The 18,213-nt window shown below is 39.6% G+C and overlaps 1 protein-coding gene across 1 annotated transcript in view; it reads left to right on the top strand.

The window, feature by feature from the left end:
• LOC140229524 (uncharacterized) overlaps window positions 1–18,213 on the top strand; it is a 153,999-nt gene that overhangs the window by 91,235 nt on the left and 44,551 nt on the right. Inside the window, 16 exon segments of the mRNA XM_072309772.1 lie at window positions 560–754; window positions 1,528–1,629; window positions 2,574–2,774; window positions 3,283–3,540; window positions 4,201–4,413; window positions 4,839–4,979; window positions 5,761–5,898; window positions 6,348–6,473; window positions 7,656–7,769; window positions 8,190–8,321; window positions 8,860–9,009; window positions 9,879–10,348; window positions 10,795–10,962; window positions 14,536–14,718; window positions 15,942–16,059; window positions 17,770–18,052. Of these exon segments, the coding sequence (XP_072165873.1) occupies window positions 560–754; window positions 1,528–1,629; window positions 2,574–2,774; window positions 3,283–3,540; window positions 4,201–4,413; window positions 4,839–4,979; window positions 5,761–5,898; window positions 6,348–6,473; window positions 7,656–7,769; window positions 8,190–8,321; window positions 8,860–9,009; window positions 9,879–10,348; window positions 10,795–10,962; window positions 14,536–14,718; window positions 15,942–16,059; window positions 17,770–18,052 (2,992 nt within the window).

The raw sequence follows: 18,213 nt of genomic DNA, 5'->3' as shown, positions 1-18,213 counted from the left end.
TTGGAGTATGACAGTTGGGATTTGGCCAAGACATCACTTGACCCATTATTTGACCATTAAGCCAAAAATTTTTTTTTTGACATTTTTGAGATACGAGGTCTTGTCACCCCATCGACGTTATGTAATCTAAAGCTGCTTTTGAATGCGACACAAGGAGAGAGGAGAACATCCAATGCAATTATTGTTGTCTCATAAGTCTGCGTCGCAAACTTAAAGCTCCCTAATACTGTAAAAGCAGAGATGTTGCAATTCGGAAATTTTTGCTCTTCTCATAACACAAGAAACTAAAGACAAAATAAAAATTTGCACCTTTTTTGTGCTTGATGTAATATTATATGATTTATTTGATGTTTCAATTCTACCTAATTAGACACCTACATGTAAAATTCATCTTACCCAAAAATGTCATTTCTTGTTTTTTGTTTTTCACTAAGATGTAAGAAGTGGAGGTAGTGATTTGAATGATAAGAAGATACATTGCAAAAAAACCCCCTCCCTCCAAAAGTGAAAAACCCCAAAGCAAATATATTCCAGTTATCTTTTGTTTATCTCTCCTCAGGCGTGACGCTGCCTTGTAACGAGGGTTTCATCTGTACCGGTGGCTCGGACACGCCCAGACCCGGCAATGTTGCCATCGGTTACATCTGTCCCCAGGGCCACTACTGCGAAGAGGGTGCCATTAAGGAAGTGCAGTGTGATCAGGGAACGTACGGTCCTGCGGTGGGTCTGGGTGCCTGCTACCAGTGCCCAGAAGGTAAGAGTGGCGTGCTGGATACCGGTATGTGCGGGTGTGGCAGTGGATGCGACTCTTGGACGATGGTGGCAGTAACAGAAAAGATGCTGCATTTTCATGTGACAAATTAGTAACTGTCAACACCAAAGGATCCAATTTTTCTAGATACAGTGTATGATAATGATTTTACAGCTGTGTGATTTATGGTATTCTCCGCTTCAGCATGTGAAGTGTTGAAAGTTTCAGAATGAGCCTGCAAAGTGTCTGAAATTTTGCCTCAATAGTTTGTGATGTACAGTAAATACACAAATTTTAAGATTGTGCACAAGGAGATTATTCTAAATTTGAGTTAGTTTGCTCACATGACTACAGTAAGGTCTTTTACAGGCTTTCCAATTTCTTTGTTATGCTTTGTTCTGTGTGTCGTCTTCATTGGTACTGCACATACTGTAAATCATCCTTTTGAGTACAATGTAGAATTGAATTTGTCATATTGTAGCTTTAGAACCTTTTTTAATCTTACAGTGTATGTATTTAGCAAGGAATGAACATAGTCATTCAATTTCCTGTCACTGAACTAAGGGCTGTATGTTGAAATGCATCTCGTAAGTTGTTGGTTATTGTCACATGATGATATGTCTTTGTTGTTGATATGAACATCAAGCTGATTTGTTGTATTGTGGACTGCGACTTCCTGTTTATGTCTTGTGGATATGCAAATTAGGGTTGTTACTATGCTAATGATTCATCCCCTCATGGTTTCCCCTCATGATGCTTCTTCATCTTCCCGACAGGCTCAAGTTGTCCGGAGACCAGGATGAATTTCACCTTACCATGTCCAGAGGGGTACTACTGTGAGCCAGGCACCAGGGATAACGGGATTCCGTGTCCACTGGGTGAGGAGGAGATCTAGGGTGGGGTGGTGGAGATGATGATAATGATGGTGTATTGATGATAGTGATGGTGATGATGATGGTGGTGGTGATGGTGATGGTGATGGTGATGGTGATGGTGATGGTGATGGTGATGGTGACGGTGACAGTGAGTGATGATGATGGTGATGGTGGTGGTGGTGGTGAGGATGGTGATGATGGTGTTGGTGATGGTTATGGTAATGTTGATGGTGGCGGTGGCGGTGGTGATGGTGATGGTAATGGTAATGGTGATGGTGATGGTGATGGTGATGCTGATGCTGATATGATGGTTATGATGATGATGGTGATGGTGATGGTGATGATGGTGATGGTGATGGTGGTAATGGTGATGATGGTGGTGGTGATGGTGATGGTGAAGTGATGGTGTAGTGATAGTGTTAGTGATGGTGATGGTAATTATAATGGTGATGGTGATGGTGATGATGATTGTGATGGTGGTAGTGGTGGTGATGGTGATGGTGATGGTGATGGTGATGGTGATGGTGATGGTGATGGTGGTGGTGAGGATGGTGATGATGGTGATAGTGGTGGTGGTGGTGGTGGTGGTGGCGATGGCGGTGGTGATGGCGATGGCGATGGTAACGGTAATGGTGACGGTGACGATGGTAGTGGTGGTGAAGTTAGTGATGATGATGATGGTGGTGATGGTGATGGTGGCAGTTATCTGTGGTGGTGGTGGTGATGGTGATGGTTGTGGTGTTTGTGGTGAATGTGATGATGATGATGGTAATGATAATGATGGTGATGGTAGTGGTGATGGCAATGATGATTGTAGTGATGATGGTGATGGAAATAAAAGACAAGGGTAAATAGTAAGTTAGATTTGCAATTTAACAATTACTTGCCATTCAGTCTTTTGCGGAGAAAGTGAAAATTCTAACTGTATATGTGTGTTCATTGTACAGGCACCTTCAGCAATGTGACCGGCTTGGACAACGTGACCCAGTGTCAGGCCTGTCTGGCTGGAATGCACTGTAATGAAACGGGTCTCTCCTGGCCCACTGGCTTCTGTGAAGCTGGATTCCTTTGCATCAGTGGCGCAGCTGAGTCCGCTCCAGATGACGGTGTGAACGGGCCTTGCCCCACAGGAGCCTACTGTGAGGAAGGTACGTTGGCCCCTTCAGATATGAAACTTAATTTCTTTTGGTCACAGTTAGTTGATGGAAGATTTCATTGTGGTCTGTACTGCAGGGGAAGAAAAGGTGCTAACAGACAAACAAACAAACAAAATCTGTAATCTAGTATACAATGAAAAGAAAGAGAATACTGGCATTTGTATCAAAGAGCATTTTATATTTCTGTGAAATTTCAGAAAAAACTACCAGGCATTGTAATCAGTTTTACAGTAGTGCATAATTCAATACAGACTTAGATCAGCTCTCTAATGTGCTGTAAATTAATGTGCCAAATACAGATAAATGCTTAAGCAAATATATTGGATCACTGCATACTTACATATTTGTACACGTACATAACTGTAGGGCTTGCTGTACAGGATGACTGTATGTACAGTATGTGTACACCAAAATCCTGTACTGGGGATGAATGTTTGGTCATGAGGTACATTGTATGTAACATGCCCCCCTTCCTTTCCCCCCTCCCTCTCTCCTCTAGGTGTGACAACGGAAGCCTTCTGTCCCCCTGGAACCTACAACCCCACCCCGGGGGCCAAGGCCCTGAATGACTGCCTGCCATGCTCGCCAGGTAAGTTCTGCCGGACCAGTGGTCTGTCGTCACCGACCGGTCACTGCCTCGAGCGCTACTTCTGTCCCAGCGATGCTGAGATCACGACCAGCCGGCCCACGGACTACGAGTGCCCAGCAGGGTTCTACTGTCTGAATGACACGGCCACCCCCTACGCCTGTGATCCAGGTAAAGTGATAAGTGATATGCTGCCCTCTATTGTCACAGAAAAGCCATTGAGGAATGACAATACAGTGTCAGTTGCATTCACTGAATGCTGATCAGAAAGTGGGCAGCCACTGCAGGCCATGCGGTTATTCTAAGTACTAGTCCATTGAAGTTTATTAGCAAAATACATTGTGTTTTTAAGAGTACAAGTGCTGATACTGTGTACATGTTTGATAGGAGCATTATGTTTGTGAAATCAAGACTTGTGAAACATGGGGTTAAATTTCTGATTAAGAGCCACAGCTGTATGGGATTATATTTTTCCATCTCGTTATCGAAGCAAAGTAAAAAAAATTCCATCTTGGGGATGATACTGGTTGCATTTGTGCTTCATGATGCAATGTTTTCACGTGTTTCTAATTTTGCCTGTATTAATCAGCACATAGAATTCTTTAATATGAAACCATCGGGAAATATGATGTGTAAGGCCACAGCATATTCTCATGATGATTAATACAATTGACTCATAGACAAACTCATAAATCATATTTAAGATATACAGCATCATTTCATATGCTGCTGCCAGAGTGTTTTTTTTTTCATCCTGTGTCATTCTTTAACTGTGTGTGTCATGTTCACCTTTGATGTAATGTTATTATTTTAATATTTGTGGATTGGCAGGCACCTACCAGCCCCACACGGGGGAAACGGATTGTCTCACGTGTCCAGAAGGCTTCTTCTGCCAGACCAACTCCAGCCACCCAGAGCCGTGTTCTCCGTACTCCTACTGTCCCGAGGGGTCACCGGGCCCTCTCAACTGTCCCAATGGGACCTACACCATGGACAACGTGACGGGACTCGCCCGGGCAGAGGAATGCCAGTTCTGCCCCACAGGTTGGTCAAGGTTTTCAAATTGATGGGGGAGGGGGGAGGGGATGTAATATGTGTAAAGTGGGATGTGGATGGAGCTAATATCTTATTACAAAAAGGGTCATTATGAGCACTTTATTTCATTAATCATTTCATCTTGCTTCTTCTCAAGATATTATTTATGCAAGAAGTTACCATTCTTTCTTGCTTGTTTTTATTGATTATTAAAAGTAGCAAAAGGAATATCATATACCGTATGATTGATATCCAAATTAAGGTGTTAAGATGTCAATGCTGTATGCTAATATCAGAAATGGATATGTATGTCAGTTAATCACTAATTTCATAATATAGAAATGTGAGCTTAACAGATATGATGATTGTATGAATGCTCCTTTTTAATTAATCCTTAATATGTTTCTCTTTTCTGTGGCTTTTCTTTTGTCCAGGCTCCTACTGCCTTGGGGGTCGAATTGCAGGCCCCTGCAGTGCTGGCTACCTGTGTTACAGCGGATCCAACACCCCAACACCAGACGGCAGTGAGCCATGGATGGGAGAGATATGTCCTTTTGGCTTCTACTGTGAAGAGGGTGAGGAACATTATGCTACACTAGACTTTGATATGTGATAAATCAACATGGAATGTCAAGATTCAAAAGATGGGTAGAGTATAACCCGTTGAGGGCGGACTGATTTTGCTACAACATGCATTCCCCATAGACACTTGCCAGAGTATTCTTGCACCTCGTCCTCAACAGGTTAAAGGAATGAAACCCCAATCTACAGTGTGTGCAGTAATATTGAGTGCATGGGGCAATATCAGAGTAGAACACATCAGTAATGTTTTAGGAAAATCAGACAATACATTCAAAATTCATTAGTCATGTTTACAGATCGGACCAGGTGAGATTGTTTAGAACCAGTTTCCATTCTGATGAATGGCTATGACATTACACTGTCGTACTTTACATGTATTGCACTGGTAAGAGAAATGGCCATATCCTCTTTTAGAAGGGTGGTTGCAGACTGCACATTGAAGACACTACCCTGAGAAATTTGCAATACAGACAACTCAATGGAACAATCAGGAACATGTGAATAAAATCACAATACCCCCTGCCGTAAGGGATCAGAACCGTCGCTAGCTTTGGAGTTCATTATTTATGTTGGTGATGGACAGTTCTTCGGCGTCATGATTACATATGTTGTCCTTGTAATGAAAAAACAACAACAAAATACTCAGTGCGGGAATCTTCAATTTGAATGAATTATGTATGTTGATATGTGAATGTCTTTTCTGCTTATCCCCTGTCTCCATCCACCTCTGGCTGGTTGTCTGATCTCACCACACCCCCTCTGCCCCAACCCCAGGAGCTGCCAACGTGTCTGCCTGTGAGCCAGGGAAGGTGATAGCCTACCGGGGAGCCATGAGCGAACTGGAGTGCCAGCAGTGTCCGGCGGGATACATCTGCACAGAGGACAATGTCCTCCCCCAGCCCTGCACCCCTGGTAAGAACAAGGGGATCCACAGCACTGCCCCTGCCTGACGCTTGGGGTAACTTTCACTTGAGAAAATGCTCATGATTGCCCGGAAATTTCAAAGCCTTCCTCTCGATTCAGTGGAAGGGGTACTTTTATATCATTATTGTTTCCTGATCCAAAATCCAAAATCTGCATCTATACATTGTATGTCCCTCATTTTTTTATGCCTCCGCCAACGAAGTGGCCGGAGGCATTATTTTTCTTTTGTGTCAAGGACATTCAATTATTAAAGAAAATCTTATTTATCATGAGGAAAGTTAAGTATACATGTAGATTACTGGACCCTGCAACCACAAAATTAACAGCACATAAAAATGTCTGCCAAGGAACAATACTGGAATATAATTATTTGTTTGCCAAAAATTTTGGTGGTAAGAGGAGTTTGTGGTTGATATGAATGTTTTGTTTCTCTGCAGGTTACTACTGTGAGTTTGATGCTGACCCCCAGCCCTGCCCTAACACCACATTCTCAGCAGAGTCTGGGGCCACCAACAGCAGCACCTGTCAGCCGTGTCCAGCGGGATTCTGGTGTAACCAGCCAGGTACATATAGAGGATAGGGTGGAGAGTGGATTGACAGAAGGTTTAACTGAGACAGAGAGGAGGAATATGAGGAGGAGAGAAGGGTAGAACGTGTGATGGGTAGTCGGATGAGAAGAAGAAATTGCGTGAGAGGAGTAGAAGACTGAAGGCTACGCGGTAGTTGTGTGTTGGGAAAGATAGACATCAGTGGGTGAAGAAAAATAGGTGAAGAGATTGACAGAAGGTTTAGCTGATTGAGGAAGGAGGAATACTGGGAGGACTGCAGCATAGATTATCGAATGGATAGATGGGAAGAAGTTATGTGAGATCAAATGAGTAAAACAGAGATGCCTACCAATAAGATTTTATTGTATTTAGTATGATAAACAGAGTGAAATATGATAATGTGATATTGCCTCTAAAAAGTACAACTTTTCATGATGCCAACCTATATGATTTTAAAGTATTTAGTATGATAAACAGAGTGAAATACGATAATGTGATATTGCCTCTAAAAAGTACAACTTTTCATGATGCCAACCTATATGATTTTATAGTATTTAGTATGATAAACAGAGTGAAATGTGATAATGCGATATTGCCTCTAAAAAGTACAACTTTTCATCTTTAAAAAAAAAAAAATGAAGCCAGTATAAACCACAAAAACCATTTGATCGGGAAACTTTTCCCAAAATCTTGCTCTAGTTCTTGAAGTAGCACTCCAATTTGTGAATAAGCGCCCAGTTTGAATTGCTTCTCCGTCAGCCTGAAATTTTCTCGATCCCATCGTAGGACCTAGTGGGGAAACCACTTACGAACCAAGTGCTGAGCCAAGTAACGACGCAAAGTATGCATGCGTCAATATCGTGCTACAGTTTGTAATTTCCCAAGCATGCTGTTTTCAAGCTAGTAGAGATCAGATGCACTGTCATGATATCAGACTGTTTTCCCCAAGCCGCAAAATAACCCGTCAGGTTGAATTTCGACTTGCTGAAGCCATGCCCACTTTATGATATTGAAGAGAAGATGTACAGAAGGAGAGATACAATGTAGAATCTCACCTGTCTCGTGTTATACGTTGCAGCAGAGGTACATGTATGGTCCTAAGATGATTAAACTCCTCCAGGAAAAATGAAAACAAAAACAAACAAATCTACAGTGCTGTGAACTCTCTTTCTTTCCCTGCTTCTCTTGGCCAACCAGCTTTCACGGATTTCACCGTGTCGCCGTGCCCGTCAGGTCACTACTGCCCTGAGGCAACCCCAGAACCCCTGCCTTGCCCCCCAGGAACCTACAGGGGTGATGTTCAGGCGGAAGGTGAGTTAACAGTAGTATTTTTTCCCCAACTAATATAATTTACAATGTGTTCATCATTTCTCAAAGCATAATTATGTACATCTTGTACACTGTATAACCTGCTAGCAAAAAGGTGGCCTCTAACAACAACTGTTTGATGTTAAAAGTGGTTGTACATGTATGCTTGTTGCACTGAAAATCTGCACCGTAAGACCTCATTACACTTGTTAGTTGCCACAGATCCAGAGAGCTGTGGTGTTGATATTTTTTTTTCTTTTTTTTTCCATTGGTGCCAGAGATAGCAAGTCATCCATTATTCTACGTGGCTTCATAATTCTGGATGAAATTCATAATTTAGTTGTGTTCATACCGAACATGAGACTTCTGCCAATGTTTATTATGTCTAATCTGTTTGTTTTCTGTTTTCTATTTGCTGTGCAGGTGTAATGGACTGTACCATTTGTCCAGCAGGGTACTATTGTCCCAATGACACTGCCAACATGTTTGAGATTGAGTGTGATGAGGGACAATTTTGCCCCGAGGGAGCCTGGGAACAGAGGGACTGCCAACCAGGTGAGACACAACCAAAAAATTAAACAAATAGACATATATACATACACATGCATGTTAAGCTGCATATTCACATACAGAAATACATGCGTGCGGACATGCAAGTACTACAACTGTAAACGCAGACATACAACGTACATGCATGTACAAAATTTGTAGGTCTTGTGAAGTGGTATATATCAAACTAGAAATCAGCAATGGCCTGAAATCACAAAAAGTTCACGTACCTTACCAGTAAATCTATTTTTATGGTTTAGATTTACTGTACATTTGTATATGGAGTAAAGCAAATTAGGCATGCATATAACTTTCACTCGTGAGTATCAGCTTCTATTTCATTATACAATGTACACAGTACATGACTACTGTATGTTTGTTGGCATATGCAATGTGTTTCATGTACACTTAATGCAGAAAAAAAAAGTCAGAGACCATGGACTATTACGTAGGATTAAACTGCTTTTGAAAATTCTGGCCAATATGTCTACTATTAAAGAAATGATCATAACCTTTCCCTTTTGGCTGCCACAATCTTGTCCAGGCTACTACTGCAACCGGTCAATGACTCAGGAGAAGTGTCCACCTGGCTACTACTGCCCAGTGAGGTCAGCCTACCCCATCCCGTGTCCAGACGGTCACTACTGTGGGGAGGAGTGTGGCTACCTGAATGACACCAATGCCCCCTGTCCAGGTACAATGTTGATTTGATTTGCTTTGATTTGATTTGATTTTACTTATGTGGTTCTTGTGTTATTGTTTGACATGTAAAAAAAATGCTTATGTAGAGATGTATGTTTGCATGTTGCATGTACTTCTCTTTATTACACATTTTACATGTCAGTGTAATGTAATGACAATGACATTTGTTGCTTCATCCACCAACAGAATATTACAAAACTCCTATTTGCTAGTAGGATCGTATACATTGTACGTGTACAGCACCAATTGTACATCACACACGTATGTGCAGATAAAGACAAAGATACAATCGTGTAATATGTTGGCTAAAAATGACTATTGGTATTGCCAATCAACAATTGACTCCACTTTTTCATCACATGGAAATTGATTGCATTGTGCTCTGATTTTTGTCTGATTCTACTGTGTCAATGCATACACTCTGTGTGTCGTCAAAATAATCCAGAATAGATTGGATCCACAATCGTTCATTTAGAACTTTGTACAAATAATTTACTCAAATTTTCTTGAAATGCAGATTTGTGTGTACTCATGCTGAACTCATTCTGCCGCCAGCACATGATTCTGATATACATGTACATGTATGAAAATTAATGCGGAACCTGTTAATCCCAAATGGGGAATTGCAAAAAGAGGAAGAAGTAGGTTCACTTTTATCAGTTTAATGAAGAAGGACAGAGGCTTTGATAGTGTTGATGAACTGAAAACAGCCATGTTACATTGTAGATAGACAGGTTTAGAGGTGCAACTTCGCTTATGGAACCCGAGTTGGCATAGACTGAAGCTTATACATGCCCTCCAATTAGTAGTTACAGTAGTTGTAGTAGTTAATCCATCTGTCTTTTTGAATTAAACCCACAGGATCCATCACACCAGTCATCTGCCCTCTGGGCTACCGAGAGAAAGAAGGCTCTCCCCGCAGCACCTTCGAGGATACGTGTGAAATATGTCCTTCTGGTTACTACGGCAACATGCCTGACAGGGCCAACTGCACCATCTGCGTCGCCGGCGTCGTCTGCCTGGAAGGGGCGACCACCGACGAGCCGCGGGCCAACGGCACCAACCACGGCGTGAATGTCACCAACTCCTTCCCCTGCCCGGTGGGCTACTACTGCCCCGAGGGGTCCTCGGAGGCCACGCCCTGCGGCACTGGGACCTACCTGGACGTGGAGTACGGCCAGGCGGTGTCGGACTGCCTGGTGTGCCCCATCGACCACTTCAACCACCTGACGGGACAAGGCGGCTGCTTCCACTGTGGTGGGGAGGCCACCACCGAAGGCGCCACTGGTGCCGTCGAGTGCACCTGCAACGGTGCCAATGAGGAATTCCAGGTACCGTCATGTTTTATGCGTGCCGGGTTCATGTAAAGGCTTAGATTGATGAGTTTTATTGCCTTTTAGTATAGTTTCAAGATAGGATTTTTCCTTCTTTTTTTTTTTTCCAAATTTTACATAGTGTGTGACTACACTCTGTATGAGTAGTCTGAGTACTACCTGTGTGTATGTTGTATATGGAACTTGTATGGTATTTTGACGGTGCTGGAAACAGGCACTTTATAAGTTCTGTGAGAAATTTATCTTTAACTTTTAAAGCAGTTAGTTTTTGTCTTTGATATCTCAATCATGTACTTGTATGTATTGTGCATAGAGAATTGACTGACAATTATCGTGCACTCTAAAAGTCTCTTGGTATTGATATTATCATTATCTTCAACTGCAGAATAGTTCATGTTTGTGATTCTATAGATTCTGATGAACACTTTCCTGTCCAATTTCAGTTCACGGACCGTACCTGTATCTGCCAGCACGGTTACACACTGAAGGCGGACGGAAACACTGAGAGCTGTACAAAGACGGTCTATGAACAGTGCGAGACCGGGACATACCGGAACCAGGCCGGACAGTGCTGGACGGCTGAGGAGTGGGAACAATACTGCAGATATGAGGTGAGATCACTTGGAGGGATAGAGGGAAGGAGAAAAAGATCATGTACATATACATAAATAGCTGGATAGATACACAGATAGATAGAGAGATTGATACCTAGATACAGATAAATAAACACAGATAGATAGATACATACATACACTGTAGATATACAGTATATAGATAGATTAATTGTAGATAAATAGATAGATAGATGGAGATAGATAATAGAAGGAGCTATAGAGGAAAGTACAGAGAAAGTTAAATAGATAGATAGACAGATAGGTAGAGAAATGGACAGATAAACATATAATCAGATAGAGAGATAAAATGATAAGATTGTTATTAGAGAGATAAAGAGAGGGTGAAAGAGAAAGAGATACATGTATATATAGCTGTGTTTTGAATGAGTCTTTGAAATAAAAACAGAATGATATGTACACTGTGTACATGTATATGGTATAATGTGTATATTAGCCACATAATTGAGAGATTAATAATTAGTTGAATAAATAAACTAGAAACAAACTTACTGTTGCGGTGTTTCCAATTGAAGGGGTCGGTGCATTATAGTGCTAACCCACACAATGTTCATTTTGAGATAATCGCTTTTGAAAGTCTGAAAAAATCCATAAATCAGGTTAATGACTCGAGAAGGCCAATTTTTTCGTACATGAACCCTTACATACTCAAGATTGAATAGTGTCTTCGGGAAATTTACTACGCTGATATTTTGGCGGATTTAAGACAATTTTTCAAGTCACATTTTGAATTTGTGGCTTAGCACTTTATTGCAGCCAAATCCGTCGTGTATACAAATACTCTTTATTTTTTAAAAACTCACAAAATATCAATATCTCTTCGCTTAAAATGGAAAATTAATGTAATATTTGAGTTTCCCTCCTTTGTGAAGTGAAATTAAAATAAGATATACTTGTTTTTAACTGTCTGTATTGTATAATCTGTGTGAATTATGAAGACAAACTTTGCATAATTTCAGACGCACACACGTGCACAGAATCAATCATATACGCATAAAGACATCTTGAAATGTGGATATTAAACAATTTCAACAATTCAAGTTTTAAAAGACAAAGCATTCAGTGTCATACAAATAATATGATTTGTTTTGGGGGTTACATCTCATTGAGGATTTTACATCTTTCGTGTACCTAAAAGCAGGGAAAGAGTCCCTTCTTCAGCATTATAACGCATTTTAAATTTAGAGTATCTACATCAGAGAAAATAAAGTAAAATGGTACATATCAACATATTCCAGAGATTATTATGTCTTTTGTTAAAGGGAATAAAATACCACAAAGTAGACATCAAGGCCTTGTTTAGCTACATTGGTTTTCTTGTTTAGGGTATCAAAATCACCAATAGTACTGTAAAATCCTTCTTTGTATGGCAACGAATTTACCAAAAAAAAAATAGTGTTGCATCAGAATTATGACTGTACATGCCTCAATGAATCCTCCTCCTCCATGTTCGTTGGTAAATGCAGGCTGTGTGAAATTATGCAGGAAAGTTCTTATCACAAAATGAATGACTAACTCTTAATGGCCAAAAAATCCATGAAAAGAACATTTTTAAAAATTGGGAAAAAATCTCTTTGGAAGTCTGAACACTTATTAATTTCGTATATAATTCGGATAGACCATACAAGCAATGTGCCGAATAAGACCAAAACAGCCTACGTATTATACCAAGTTGGTGTGTTTATATACATATATTTTACCCCATATGCACGTTTTCAGACTACATTTGGATCATGAAGATCATTTAGGAACAAGAAAAAAATGTTCTCATGTCAACGCTGTTACGGTGACAAAAACGTACACGAAAAAATGAAAAATCTATATGCTTTCAATTAGTTTTATCAATCACAAATCTCCAAATTAATTTGAAGGAAACTTTCTTTTTTGTAAATTAATCTTGAAAACAACCCTGTGAAAAAAAAATAACTGAAATTTGTAACAGAATACAGCAAATACATTTTCTTTCTAACATGGAGACTTTTTCATAAAAATGCATGATAAATGCCGAGTTTAAAGGGTAAATTCAGAAGTGGAAAAAAGGGAGCTATTGACTCACAATTAAATTACGTAAAAAAAAAAACACTATACTATCAGCAATGATGCTTTAAATTCCGCTTTGATTGCTTTCAACGTTTATTGATTTAAATTGAGAAACCGTATAGAGGTATCAACAACATGGAACTATGAATTTTATACGACAGATTTGAAAAATAATGTTTGCAGTTATATCATAAATGTAACATCCTTTCAAAGGATGTTAAACATGTAAGTATCGTGTCTCGGTTATGTAAGAAACTACAGGGAAGCACAGCTGTATTGACAGCGGCAGGAATTTTTTTGAAAACTTGAGGTAAATAAATCGATATTAAAATGCATTTTGTTTTCATCCATTTTCTACTGTCTATAGCTAATCCCCCTAAATATGGCTGTGAAAGCATAACAAAATTGCATTTTATTCAAAAGAAGTTACAAATTAATCAATGACAATTTCAAATGTTGTTACACTAGTGATCTAACTCTGTAAGAATTACTAACAGATAAGGCACATGTTCAAACATCCAGCTATCCGTACATTTTTTTTTTACCCATAATGTATGAACGTTTTCAGATCACACTTGCATCGGAAAAAATAATAAATTTAGAGACAATACACTTATTACAATAAGTCATTTCGATGAAAAAACCACACATAACAAATGAAGATTTATATTTTGAATATATTTCATCAGTTATTCAACTACTGATTAATTTTGAGGAAGCTTTCCTTTTGAAGCGAAATGTCAGCATGAATAAAGTGCTAACCCACTAATGAAATTTTAAGGTGCTGGGACAGACCATGAACGTTGATTAATTTTCTTAAAGGTCATAATGCACAATGCTAAAATACTCCTAAAACCAGTGATTGTGGTATTTTGGTGATAAGTTCAACAAAAATAAAAAACTGGCGAAAAATGTCATGATCAGTAGAATTAACATGAAAATAGTGCTAACCCCAACAGTACAAAAATTAACAAAAAATACTCATTAAATGCTTAAAATTTCATTAATGTTTATCTCATCTCCTTTTTCATAACTGGCAGAAGAGTACAAGTTATGTTATGAATCAGAATCACTCATTTTTGCAGATGAAAAAGTTTCCTCGCTGTTCAGATTTAGATATTTTTATGACACCCTTCTGTCTGCTACCATGGAGGTCGCCATCTTGAAAAGTGTGGCTTAGCATTATATTCCTGCCTATAAGATGTGATTAATTTTCGGGGCAAAAACATGACTGCATTAAAAACCCATTTATTGCTTAAATTTCAAGATGACATTTTTAGGGATTATAGAGCTGTGATTCAGGATGGTGTAAATGCATGTAACTCATTTTTCACCAAAGTGTGGGTTAACACTATAATGCACCGACCCCTTCAATTTATTTATTCAACTAATTGTTGGTTTAGTACAATGAACTTCGACTTGATGAATGAAGAGAATTTACATCAGTCTTTGATTGACAGATCTTCAAAGTGAAATATGTTCACATACAAGTGTATATGTTCATCTCACCAGCAATGTCGCACCCCAGAAGACTACATCGGCTTCACCAAGGGAACGCCCAACGACTGCCAGTGTGTGACCGATGACCTGGAGGAGATCTGTAACCGGGAGTGCCAGCTGGCCCAGGAGAACAGACTCACACTCGTCTGCGATGACCCACCCTACATCGCCATCACGGACGCCAACGGAAACCAGGTTAGGGGTCACACTCTTAGATATCACCTTCATGACCTTTGACCCAAAGAAATCCCATCTGGGTCGCGATGCATAAAGAGATGTAATCAAACAGGATGTCAGAAAAATCAAACCTTAGTCAGGTATCAGCCAATCAGAATGGAGTATTTAGAGACTTATGTTTGATTTTCTGACATATATTTCATCTCAAATGTTATGCAATGGGGCCCTGGTACTCATTTATGGTCACATCAGAAGCTTAGGGATGTAACTCCATTGACAGTATTGATGATTTTATACTCCTGGGGCAATGTATTTACAGACTGTTTTAGGCAAAAGACACCAAAGGAGTTCATCCAGTTATTACCATATAAAATCACCCAAGCAGACTCTACTGTGCCATGTCCTCAATCATCTCATTGGCAAATTACACAAGGAATACTTATTTCTTTTTTTCGTCTGATTTGTGCACAGAATCTCTCTGTGTCATCAATTTGAATTTCAGATGTACTTATATGACTACTCCTACTCTATGCTACAGCTGCCAACATTATCACTTGTTTAAAGGGATCGTACAGTTTTGGTTGAGACCTAATTTCAGGTTTCTAACATTTTTTGGTAAGATAATGAAAAACATCTTATGAAATATGAAAGAACATGTAATTCTATGTGGAATTCAACGTTTATTTGAAATGGCTGAGATACCCCAAAAAGAGCGATTCTAATAAAGTGTGGGACCCACACTTTTTTACGATCGCTTTATTTTACTTTGTTTTTGGATGTTTCAGTCATGCCAAACCTGATTTTCATCAAATAAACTTTGAATTCCTCTTCAAATGGTATGCTCTGTACCATATCATAAGTGTTTTCTTGGTATATCGCAAAAAGTTAAAAGCCCAATTCTCACCTCCACCAATACTATACCATCCCTTTAACTTATTCCTACAGTGTAATCGAAAGTCAGGCAGTATCTGTATCAGGGTTTGATTTCTTTGAAGTGTATCACATATTTCTTGAGTAAGTACCCAATCACAACTCTGAGCCACATACTGGTCGAGCATCATCCTCTGGAGGGTCACATCATGACTTAGAGCGTTCTACTTCTCACCAAAAATCAGAGTGTCTTGTGTCAATGTGTAACATTAATGTCTCAATGTATTTTTTGAAATGCTTATAACCAATCGCAATGCTTTTCTTTGAACTGATTTATTGTTACTTTGTTATCTTCTACATCTGCAACACAGACTCGATTCTCGACAGACTCGCTTTCCAAGGTCATAAATTCCCGGAACTCCATTTCAGCTGACCAATGTACAACACTAGATGGCAGCACACAGAAGATCAATCTAGCCATTTGTGACTGTAAGCCACACTCTTTTCTACCTTTTACCTCATCAGATATGAATTACCTTTTCGTGAGAATCAGTGTATTACTGTCTGCTACAAGCTTGAATATATGACGTGAAAACTTACATGCACTCTCTGCATAGGGAAGTGAATACTTGCCAATATTGTGTCAAAACTTCCACTGTTTTCTGTACAAAATGTCACCTAATGCTGTTTATGCAATCAATTTTATGTTCATACAATTGTTACTTGCTATGTCTTTTTTTTGTGCATTGTATGTTCTACAAGAACTGTTGTTGAATTTGTTTCTCTATTTGTGCATTTGAAATAATGCAAATTTTGTGTTAGGGAGGGAAAGAAAAATGGAGAATCAAATTTCACTTAATCTGGTTAAACAGCATATTCATGAACCTTACTCTACTAATTAAGGTGCAGTCTAACTTGTACTTGTGCTATCAGTAAGTTAGGGTAGTTGTAATTAATTGTGTAGTTTGATTTATGTGTGAGGTGGATACACGTAAGGTGGAAGATAATGTTGCTTTGAATTAGTTTTCAGTCATTCCTTTTTTCATAGATTGTAACAATTATTGCAGCTGTAATTGCTGATTTAGCAAAAGAAAAAAAAATGTTAGCCACATGTTTGATCAGATATATTTGCTATTGGGAAAGTAACCGATCCTGAATACTTTTATTGCATGACATGTAGTAACAGATCATCTCTTTAACCCATTGAGGACGGTTTGATTTTGCTACAACACGCATTTCCCATAGACGCTTGCCCGAGTATACTCGGGACTCGTCCTCAACGGGTTAACCCTAACTAGGCCCGGGTTATTAGGTAGATGATAGAGCCGGGGGGGGGGGGGCCTTCCAGGTCCCCCCTCCAGATCTCGGCCGTCGACCGCGCGATCGCGACAAAAATTGGCACACACATTGCCTATGATGTAATCTAAAGTACCATGAAGTTAATTTTTTCAAAAATTATCATTTACACTAAATTATGCTAATTTATGCATAATGATGCATGAAATCAGACAATTTGGTATAGATCACTAAATAAAGCTCAAAACAGGCACATTTTTTATGTAAATATATTTTTTTAGTGTCCTGAGCAAATGTAAGAGAAAAAAATTGCGCAATCAGAAAAAATTTATTTTTAAAAGTATTTTATTGTTTTTTGAATTTCTTATGTAATTCCTTGTTTTTTCGACTTTATGTTTTTCATTGTTTTTTCGATGAAATTTGTCCGCGACATTGTTCTGAACAAGAAAATATGTTATTAATTGATTTTAATCAATAAAACCCCAAAATAATCATGCTTTTATGAAATTTGCCTGTAAACACAATTTCATTGAAATTGTACACAAATTCACATTTTTGAGCAATTTTTGGTCTGACATGCATGTGCATATTTATGCGCAACTTCGGAACCGTGTGCCCAGGCATCGCAAATTTGGTTTCAAAAGATGCGGGAGACTCGAAAGAAAAAAGTCATGAAACGTCGCAGCGATAGCTTCTCGTGATAGCGATACACCGCGCGAAACGTTGAGGGGGGGCCCTCGGAGGCCCCCCCGGCCTAGTTAGAGTTAATGGTACCAGTGATATGGAAGTACATGTAGCACTCTATCCTTCAGGTACCATGTAAGATACAACTTGTAGAAAGTCCTGAAAAATGTTACAGCAATGTTCTACAAACCTTTAACATTGAATTGCTCCCTTCCATAGCTGATGGAATGACAGGAGCGTACAATGCAGATCCAGACAGTCTGTCCGAACTCCTGCAGTCAAACACCAAAGAGGGTGCCGCCAACAACACGGGTGCGAACACGGCTCGGCGCCGACTCCTCTGGGTCAACGAAATGGTGAGGGACGGGCGTCGCCGCCTGCTGGCCACCACAGAGGTCGGCGGCAACAGTTATACCGGTATCAACAACCCGACGGTGTGCCTCAGGTACGGGGAGACCATGATGTTCACCGTGGACAACGACAACTACCCAGTCTACGACAGGTAAGGAAACATGCAAGAAAAGTTTTCTTGGAATTATTGGCAGTATCAAAGGTCATATTGCCTGGTGATTATCACCTATTCTAACACCTTTTCCTTTGTTTTGCCTTCATGTTGACTGTTTTTCAACCATGAAATATTGTTTCTGATCTTTTTGCAAGTTG

This window comes from Diadema setosum, chromosome 6, assembly GCF_964275005.1.
Source record: "Diadema setosum chromosome 6, eeDiaSeto1, whole genome shotgun sequence".
NCBI lineage: Eukaryota > Metazoa > Echinodermata > Echinoidea > Diadematoida > Diadematidae > Diadema > Diadema setosum.
The sequence above is the reverse complement of the archived record's forward strand: the minus strand, read 5'-3'. Positions and strand labels throughout refer to the sequence as shown.